Source organism: Mastomys coucha, unplaced genomic scaffold (assembly GCF_008632895.1).
Source record: "Mastomys coucha isolate ucsf_1 unplaced genomic scaffold, UCSF_Mcou_1 pScaffold20, whole genome shotgun sequence".
NCBI lineage: Eukaryota > Metazoa > Chordata > Mammalia > Rodentia > Muridae > Mastomys > Mastomys coucha.
Genome location: NW_022196903.1, coordinates 51,775,401 through 51,786,097, shown reverse-complemented (window position 1 = coordinate 51,786,097; position 10,697 = coordinate 51,775,401). Strand labels below are relative to the sequence as shown.

Below are 10,697 nucleotides of genomic sequence, written 5' to 3'. Positions count from 1 at the left end.
AGTGTGGGATTACAGGCATGTGCTATCACACCTAGTTATGAGTGCTTTCCAGTCTGCATTTTAACCCCCATAACTTTTGTTTCTTTATACATTTTTTGGTACCTTTTTTTAAAGTCCAGCCTGGCTGAACCTATGTACCAGCATTAAGATCTGTAGAGTTGGTTCAGGTTAGTAGCATCAGGTGCAATGATTGAGACAGCTTCACATACTGGATAGTTGACTAATTAGGGTGACCCAGCTTGTAAGAAGAGCCACTTCATATGTTCCTGGCAAACCAATTCACATGTTTTCCTTTGTATGCCTCAGCACCCAGAACTTGCAACTGGTGAGGTAGACTACTTTGAACTCTTAGTTCTTTCATCTAATAGCACTAAAATGTAGTCTACTTTTTCATCGTTTTTAATATATTCAGATGGAAATATAGTTTTTTGCCATAGCCAAAAAATTCACCAAAGTTAGAGTTGAACCTATCATTTTCTTTGAGAGATAATATAAAGATAGTAATAGCCTTGTCCACCAAAATGTTCTGAAACAATCCCTACCAAATGCATCTAGAAGTTTATATTGTTTAATCTGTACATCAGAAAGTGTGTGTATCTTTTCTAGCATCACTTAAACTGCATTTTTCCATTAGCTAAAAACAATAAACAATAGCTCCCACATAACATGGTGCTGAATACAAAGGTGACTTTGTCCATTTCCCACCAGGAAATAAAAGTTCAAAGTACAGTGAAAATAGCCAATTTATGCTTATATCATTAAAAATAGTATTTAAGCCAGGAGTGGTAATAAACAACCTTTAATCCAAGCACTGGGAAAGCAGAGGCAGGTGGTTCTCAGTTTGAGGCCAGCCTAATCTACACAGTGAGTTCCAGGTTAGGCAGGGCCTACATAGTAAGATTGTTTCTATAACAGAAAGGCTTTCTTTGCAGAGCAACCATTTTCCATCCCATCAAGTCTACTTTGCTTACTTTGGATTTATCTCTGAAAGTGCTGGATGCTTATTGCTGTTCCATACCCTGTAGTTGTGAGTATTCTTCCAGGCGGCAACAAAAGTTGTTCCATAGTCTGATAACATCTTTTCATTATCTGCCAAGAGAATGGTTGAGGAAAGTTAAGCTGAACCCCAGCCGTCTGGGCATGAGGATTAAGAACCGTAAAGGGTGAAAGCCCCACCCACACTGTGGGGACAGAACCTATAGATGGAAGCAAATTTGGCTGTAGTCCCAGAAACCCTGTTAAAAAGCTATGAAGCCCTCGGCAAGTCACTTAATCACTCAGAACTTCATTTTCTTAACTGGGAAATAAGAGGACCGAGCCAAACATTGATCAAGGCTCTCTACAATGCCAAAATGTTTCCATGTTTTCTCTACTGTTACAAGGATCATATTATTTATTAAATAAAAAGTACAGACATGGCAGTGAGCAGACATACTGGCTTAAGCATATGATGAGGCAGTTAGAATCTCCTCCCAAATGTTAAAAGAGGTTAAGCACAAGCAAGTAAACTACTTCTTTTACCTATGTTTTCTTTGTTTGGACTTTGTCTTAGTATTAGTGCTTCATTCACGAATTATTGAAGCATTGTACTATTAAATATACTTAAAACAACATAGGATTTTCACATTAATGCTAAGTAGCTCTTGGTTATATTGATACCATGGGGAAATGTCAACAAACATTTCTTTTGCTTGGAAGGACAGAATAGGTTTGGAGATCTGATTCAAATACCTAGTGCCTCACATTTATCACACCTGAAGGTTTGCTATTCTGTTTTTGACACAAAGTCTTGCTATGCACTCAGGCTGGTTTTGAACTCTTGTGAGCCTTCTGTCTTGGCTTTCTTCTGTCTAGGCAGATGGTATCTGAGGTGTGTGCCACCATGTCTGGCTATGTTGTGTGCTTTTAAGATGAAATGCCAGTAGCTTTTTGTTACTAGGAAAGGGCCAGGAGACATACAGTTCTGTTTACAGCATAAAGGTATACTTTCTCAAGACATTCCTTCAGGAAAAACTCCTCTGCTGATCATGCGTAAGAATGGGCTTTTGAACCAGACTGCTGAAGCCTCTCAACCAGACAGATGACTAAGTTACAGAGTATTGTTTCCTGTTTTCTGTAAATTGTAATTTCTGGGATTATTATTAAGGCCAAAATTAATTACTAGCTGTAAAGTGTTCAGAACACACCTTGCATGTATTAATTTTTTTTAATTTTAAAAAAAGTTGAATGCCAGATAATTACAGCACATACTTTTAATTCCAGTACTTGGGAGGCAGAGGCAGGCAGAACTCTTGAGTTTGAGGCCAGCAATAGAGTCTACAGAGTGAGTTCCATGACAGCCAGAGCTACACAGAAAAACCCTGTCTTGAAAACAAACAAAGAATTGATTATTCATGAGGCCAAATAACTAGTAGATATCTGGGCTTCTTCTCAAGATTAGTAAGTAAATTTGGGCTACAAGATTTAATTTTGATGCCTCTGCTGATATATTTGTAGAAATGATAGACATTTAAAAATAACCAACAAATAAGTGATCATTACTTTTTCTTTATGATGAAGAACATCCCTGAAATCTAGATTTACGACTACCTTGGCAAGTGGAAATGATAATAATGATTAAAAAAAAAAACCCTGATAACACAAAAATGCAAATAAGCTGCATGATACTACAGACATGCACTTTTATAGACTATTACAAGAAAGTAAACTGCATATTGTACATATTTCATTGCTATTTTTTAAAAAAAGCAGTGTATTTTTTCAGTAATGACAACCAAAAATATTCTGAAATCTATTTTTTGCTACAAGTCTATAAGTATTTGCCAAAGTTCCAAGGTAAAAATGCTTATTGCAAAACTCCACTTCTAGTTCATGTTGTTTTCTAAGTAGAATGAAGTAGTTTTAACCAGGAGTATATTTTCACCTGCCCCATTTTAACCATTTAGCAGGAAAAATAATATTTTTTAGAATGGGATAAAACTTTGAAGGTCTAATCACTCAGAATATAATTTGCAATGATTCCTTTAAATTTCTTTCTTTAATAACTTGAAAATGTATAAGCAGTATTTATAAAGTTACTAAATACTGACATTTCCTTTGAGACAAAATAATCAGCAGCCAAGTTGAAATGAAAACAATCAGTATTGTCTTAACATTTTTATCATAAAGAGTACCAAAGAGAAAAGAAAATAAATAAATAAATAAATAAAAATGTCTGGCAGTGTGGTGCATGCCTTTAATCCCAGTGCCTGGGAGGCAGAGGTAGGCGGATTTCTGAGTTCGAGGCCAGCCTGGTCTACAGAGTGAGTTCTAGGACAGCCAGGGCTATACAGAGAAACCCTGTCTTGAAAAAAAAAAAAAAAAGAGAGTAATGGTAAGACTACATGCTCAAGTAGACTCACTATTATAAAGACTATCCCAAACCATAAAATCCACGCCCAAAACTCATGTAAAGAAAAAGGTTTGGAAGGATATAAAGTACTCAAAATATCAGAGTCATTATGTCTGTATGGGTACCAGTGATTTTCTAACGCAACTCAAAACATCCATAAATATCAGAGCATATAGGAAGAACTGTGGCTGAGTGCTTCTCACCTAACTGCAGTGTAGCAGCCAGCAGAGCGTGGATGTAGACTGCAAACTGGGCCCGGATCCATTCGTCACCTCCCTCCCAGCCTGTGCCATCCAGGAAGACATCATCTCGGTTCTCAGTCACATGCCTCACCAGGTAATCTGCGAACCTTAGGTCTGCAGTCGTTGGGTTAAGCAGCTTCCTGAGTTCTGGATCATGGATCTGAATCAGTGCTTCTTCTACCTAGAAGAGTACCCAGGTGCAAGTCAGAGTTGGGACACATATATCCTTGTCATGTTATAAAAAGGAACTATGGGGAATTGGAACTGGAAATAAAAAATATGAGTAACAATATTCTCAAAGGATGAATCTAAGAAAGAGGCAGGTTTGTACACTGAGGTTTCTATACACTTTCTCTTTTTATGGAAAAAAGTGTCTTTTCTAATTTTAGAAATTATAGGTAGAGAAGAATAGCTGACTTAGTGGTTAAGAGCACTTGCTACTCTTGGAGATGATCTGCATTTGCTTCACAGCCTCATAGAGTTGTTTATATCCATTCAGTTCCAGGGGCTCTTGCACCTTCTTCTGACATCCAAACCGCGTGTGTACACAGTACACACACACATATGCATGCAGGCAAAATAAGCACATATCTAAGTAAGTCTTAAGAAAAGACAGAAAATATATGTGCAATTAAGAACAAGACTTTGAACTATAAAAGTAATTTATGTTTCTAAAATCTCTGGTAGTATAATTGCTCTGGAAAATATAGATACATAAACAATAAAACTTGCCCTTATATTAACATGAAAAAAATACACTTAGTTATAATTCCTTTAAATTTTCTATTTTGAGGGCAGGCACACTTTGAAATATTTTTACTACTGTGTATATATATATATTTACATATACATACTGTATATGCTGTATACATACATAAATACATTACTTCCTAACTGGCAAGGTTTTGTTTTGTACTTTAGCTGTTGGTGATTAAACTTAGACCCTTACACATACTTAGCAACTTCTCTGTAAGTCAACTCACCCCCAAAGGTTAGTATTGGAGTGAATTAATAAAACATCTATCAATCAACTTTTGACTGGTAAAGCACTTTGTGCTTTTCCCACCTGTATCCTCCTATTTGGTATAAAGTTTTTCTCTCACTTATATTGGGGATAATAATAGATCTGTCAGTAATTATAAAAACCTTAGTGTAGTTAAAAAAAAACAATATTTTTCAATTGTGAAATTAAATGAATAATTAAAAAGCTTAAATATTCTGATACAGTATTGAATAACTACTATGAAGTTCTTTAACAGCAGGGTATGTGTTTAAATTATTCTGAAAAAATTCCACATCTTAATAAGGCATTGAGACCATGATAGACATGGTTTGTTCAGGCTGGAATCCTTGCTCAAGCATTTATCTGTTGTTTGATAATGGGAAAACCACTCAACTTATGTCCCTCAGCTTATGTATATACAAAATGTAGATAGTACATATCTTATAGAGCTGTTAGGAAAATGAGATCAGTTAATAAATATAAACTGGCCATAGTGAGGTATGCCTTTAATCCCTTTAATACTTGGGAGGAAGAGGCAGGTAAATCTCTGAGTTCAAGGCTAGCCTGATCTACAAAGTAAGTTCCAAAACAGTCAGGGCTAAGTAGAGACTCTGTCTTCAAAACAAAACAAAGCAAAGCAAAACAAAACAAAACACAACCAAAAACCCAAACAAATATATATATAATTAAAATGACTGGAATATAGTAAACACTTCTTATTAATGCTGTTATAATAGGTTCATAATTATATTTAGGAAAGGAATAGTGAACCAGCAGGCCAAGTTCATATACTCAGACATAAACGTACTTCCACAATGGCATCACTGAGGTGCTTCTGTTGTCGAAAAAGGATGTTAGTAGCTCCAGCCACAAATCCTCGAACAGTGACATCAGAGAGAAGATGATGCTGCTGCAATGCCATGTAAGGCAAACACAGATATCCCTACGGATTACAAGAGCAATAGAAAAATAACAGAAACGTGAAAAAAAAAAAGCTACTCCTCTTTCCATGAAAAAAAAATCCTTTCTTCCCTGCCTGCCCATTTAATCTTTGACTCATTAAAGTAATATTCACAAAGCAATGTCTTGCCTTGACTGCAGTAAGTCCAGTCAGTGGTTAGCTAATTCTCTTCACAAATAATCAAACATCTGCAAGGCCATCTTACTTAATCCCTTATTTTTGGTCCAATTTAAACTCTGACTTCCTTTTTAATTTAGGGGATTAAACATATTATAACCATTAAAAAGTATGTTGTCTAGTAGAAAACAGTTAAGAATTTTAAAGCATCTTCACATAGCCACCAAGGTGCAATGAGAATAGAAAAACATCCAGTTTACTGTGATAGACACAATGCAAAAATATGTCAAAATATTTGCTACAAATTAGTTAAAGCAAAAGCTACATTGCAGTATCTGTTTAATTTCCATTTGAAAAAGCACTGCTTTAAAATTATAGCTGAATCACTAATCCTCAATAGGCATTTAGGTGTGCAAACCAATCAACCAAAAGCAAGCCCAACCCAGCCCAAACCCCAGAGTTTAGGGCGTGGTCAGTGGTAATCATTTGTGCATAAAGGCAGGTTTGTAGCCATCACACTTACAGAAAACCTATTCTAATTCAGAATCTTTCAGCAACTGTTTCTATTTTCCTGTAAATATTTTAACTGGGCTACTTACAAAGAACCTTGTTTGAAAACACAAACACACCCTTTATCACCTGCTGATCCGTTAGTATATTTTTTAATCATTTAACATAGCACTTTTTTAAAAAACAGGATTCATAACTTCATGAAAATTGGAGTAGATACATTTCTAGCCATAAAATGGAACATTCTAAAACTATAAAAAGTGATGAAGTTCAATTCTCAGAAAGGTAAATGTGGCCGGGCGGTGGTGGCACAGCCTTTAATCCCAGCACTTGGGAGGCAGAGGCAGGCGAATTTCTGAGTTCGAGGCCAGCCTGGTCTACAGAGTGAGTTCCAGGACAGCCAAGGGCTACAGAGAAACCCTGTCTCAAAAAAAAAAAAAAAAAAAAAAAAAAAAAAAAAAAAAGAAAAGAAAAGAAAAGAAAAGAAATGTAAATGTGATCAAGGGGTAGAAAAAGATGGGCACAGATTGGTATCATTTGTGTAAAAGGGATAGGGCAAAATCTATGCATTTCCTTATGCTATGAAAACTACCACCAGAAGGAAATACAACAATGGCAATATTCACAGCTATCAGAGAAGGCAGATGGGTAGAAGAGGTGGATTAGGAAACATTTCTTTTTGGTTCTAGGGGTTGAATCCAATGCTGTGTGTATGCTAGGCATGCATTCTATATCCTCAGGCCACAGAAAATTTTATTACAGGTGCTTTGGACTTTTTTACTACTAAACCATGTGGAAATACTACATATTGATACAACTGTTCATACTAGCTTTAATATGGTGTCATTACTTTTCTTTTCATGATATTCAATTTAACTAAAATCTTTGGAAGGTGCTGAATGATTGTAGGAGAATATACATCTTTTTTCAAAAAAGCAGATTTTATACCTATTCCTGGCTTCCTACTTATCTAAGACAATTCAACATCCATACTTGAAATGGCACCATATACTGAAAGAACAAGACAAAAAACACAGAACAATTATCATGTATGATAAACATACACTAATACACAAATTACAAAAATAAAAATTACAAGCAAATATTATTGAATATTTATATAGCAATATTGGCAGAAGTATTCATTATAGCCAAAAGTTGGAGGCAATGATCAGTTGATGAGTGAATTAATAAAAAAGTAGAGTAGAATATAATGGAATATTATTCATCTCCCCTTCAAATATCTAAATACTAAAAAAAAAATTCTATATATTCAGTTACAAGTTGAGAAGTTATACGACTTTTATTTTCTGAGATATGATCCTGTTATGTATCTTGGGCTGGCTTCAAACTCAAGATCCTCACGTCTCAGCTACCAAAGTGCTGGGTCACAGTCATGTGCCACCATACATGGCTGAGATAATTAAATTTCACTATTTAAAATGCTTTGTTTTAAACTGGCATATAGAAATTAAAACAAAGTAACTTTAAATTAGTTTTTATAGTACATCAACTGATTTTATGGTACATCAACATTTTGTGATTGGAGAAGAAAGCTGACACAGGAAATTAAACAGAAAAGGATCCCAGTCCTTTCTAGTCATCCCAACACTTAACTATGCCAGCATGTGCCCAAACTCCAGTACTAAATCAGGAGGAAACAGAAAAAAGGCCTTCAATATTGGACTTGCACACCCCAAATGCTACTGTCTCTCTTTTTCAGTTTATCTTACTCCATCCCCCCTTTCAATGTTCCTCTGCTCACTCATTTGCATAGCAGCGGAGCATGATTTGTTTCAATTTTTTTCTATTTCTCTTGTTCTGCTGGATAGATGCTTCTAGACTCATCATTTCCTTAGCCTTTCAGTTACTTCTTTAAAAAAATATATATTTATTTTCTATGTGAGTACACTGTTGCTGTCTTCACACATACCAGAAGAGAGCACCAGATGCCATTACAGATGGTTGTGAGCCACCATGTGGTTGCTGGGAATTGAACTCAGGACCTCTGGAAGAGCAGTCAGTGTTCTTAACTACTGAGCCATCTTTCCAACCATCTCCATCTCTGTGTATTTCTTAAATAAGCTCTCAGAAAAACATCATACAAATTATTTAACAATATGGTGTAACCTCTAGTGCTTACATAGTAAACCTGGTCTATAAGGATGACATGACATCATTCTCATCCAAGTTCAAAAACTAAGGGTTGGGGAACTAGCTAGAGGTTAAGGTTACAGGGTGAAGCTGGGAGGTGGTGGCACATGCTTTTAATCCCAGCACTTGGGAGGCAGAGGCAGGAGGACCTCTGGATTAGAGGCCAGCTTGGTCTACAAATAGAGTTCCAGTACAGCCAGTGCCACCACCCCCCCCCACACACACACACATGCTCACACACACAAAACCTTCTCAAAACAAAACAAAAGCAAAAGCAAAACCAGAGTACAGACTATTAGCTGCACCCTCATGGTAGCTCACAACCTTCTGTTACTTGAGCTCCAAGGGATCTGACACCCTCTTCTGACCTGAACAGGCACTGTATGCATGTATATACGTACAGGCAAAACTTTACACATATAAGATAAAAATAATAAAGTAAAAGAATCCCAAGAGGAAAACAACTTAAAGACAATTTGGTTTTTAGAACATACCATCTTCTAAAGTTACTGACCCAAAGGATCAGTATTTGTAGTTAGAAATGTGATTAAGTAACACATTGGGTTTTACTCAACACACAATAAAAGATGAAACCAAGAGGAAAAATGGCTTATTTATCATAGTAATAGTGGAAAGCCTACTACATATTTAGTACTGGCATAAAACACATAAATCTAACAACTAACATGGTTTACTGGAAAGATTCAGATTACTAGTAACCCTCAAAGCCAAAATTCTTCCTCAGTCCATTTGCCTCCGGATAAGAAGTACTCTTGGAGATGCAGAAATAATGGCACTTAAAGAAATTTTACAATTAGGGGTTGAAAGGATGACTCAACTGCTAATAGTACTTGATGCTTTGCAGAGGACCTGGGTCTAGTTGTACACTTAATGGTAGGTCCCAACTGTCTGTCACTCCACTTTACAGAAATCTAGTACTCATTGGACACTAGGTACACATGGCATATGTATATATATTTTCTTAGTTAGGGTTTCTATTGCTGTGATAATATAACATGACTAAAAGGAAACTGGGAAAGAAGGGGGTCTATTTCATTTTACAACTCTCAGGTCACATTCATCACTGGGTGAAATTAGAACAGAAATCATGGAGGAATACTACTGGCTTATTTCCCATGGCTTGCTCAGCTTGCTCTTAAACAATCTAAAACCACCCGCCCCAGGGATGGCACCAACGATAGGGAGCTGGCTCTCCCACATCAATCAAGAAAATGCCCTACAGATTTGCCCATGGCCAATCTTATAGGCATTTTCTCAATTAAGATTTCCTCTTCCTAGGTAATGTCAAGGTTAAATGAACCTCACTTAACCCCTTGTGAACGTCACACAAACAAATCACTTATTAATTATAACCTTTCCTTTCTTGTTCATCCCCAAGATTTCATATTAATAATCACAATATAAACACAATAATTTAAAAAGTTCTTTAGTGTTTAAAATATTTCAAAACTTTAAAAAGTCCAGGTTTTCTTTAAAAGTCCAACATCTTTATCTAGCAGCACTATTCATTATTTATTTCCTGGTTTTCAAGGAGAATTTTAAGACCCCAAAAATGTGTCCAAACACATAAAGCTACAATTAATGTCCTCAATAAAGGATAGTCCATTTTACCTTTGTAAAGATGGCTAGAGGCATGCCATATTGGTCTTCTTCCAAACCAGAAATGAGCCCTGGTATCAGGACCACCTGCCTGGTATTAGCTTGAGGCTGTACAGTAATTGGAGTACTGTCTGAGGGCACGGAGTCCTTTTGGAATATGTGTGTCTGGTCTGACCCCATCTGTTCCCTTTCTTTCAAGCTGGCATCCTCTAAGACACTAGGATCCAACGTTTCCCAGTCACTTTCTGAAGACTCTGGAGATGGACGAGGGGGAAGTTCCAGATATCGGCCAGTATCACTGGGTTCATGTCCTTTGTTGTTGTTACCTTCTACTTGGCAGTAAGGCTTCTCTGTCTTGGGATCAGCATCTTCTCCATGGTTTACTGTCATGATTCTCGGAACAGTTCCCAAGCTGGTACTTAAGATGTCAGAAGTAGACTCAGAAAGAAAATCATCTGCAGGGGGATTACTTTCCTGAGGTCCAGCATCTTCAGACATACTCTTTCGGGGTCTATATTGAGAACAGTCACTGAGGCCATGCTCAATCATGCCTAAAATACAAAATATTGAAGAACAGCTTGCCTTATAATAATATGTAAGAAAATAATGTATAGTTTCTGTTTTATATAGTGGAAATTTCCTATAAAATTTTTTCAAAAGCTACATCTTCATCTTTTTTTTTTTTTTTTTTTTTTTTTT

The 10,697-nt window shown here is 36.3% G+C and overlaps 1 protein-coding gene across 2 annotated transcripts in view; it reads right to left on the bottom strand.

Moving 5' to 3' along the window:
• Avl9 (AVL9 cell migration associated) overlaps positions 1–10,697 on the bottom strand; it is a 48,783-nt gene that overhangs the window by 14,877 nt on the left and 23,209 nt on the right. For both annotated transcript variants that reach the window (XR_004122030.1, XM_031382014.1), the window contains exons 10-13: positions 10,011–10,549; positions 5,445–5,579; positions 3,595–3,814; positions 972–1,089 (exon numbers count right to left, since the gene is read on the bottom strand). Coding sequence is in view for 1 of the 2 variants with exons in the window: in XM_031382014.1 (XP_031237874.1) it covers positions 972–1,089; positions 3,595–3,814; positions 5,445–5,579; positions 10,011–10,549 (1,012 nt within the window). In the remaining variant the exon portion in view is untranslated. The remainder of the gene's footprint in view (positions 1–971; positions 1,090–3,594; positions 3,815–5,444; positions 5,580–10,010; positions 10,550–10,697) is intronic.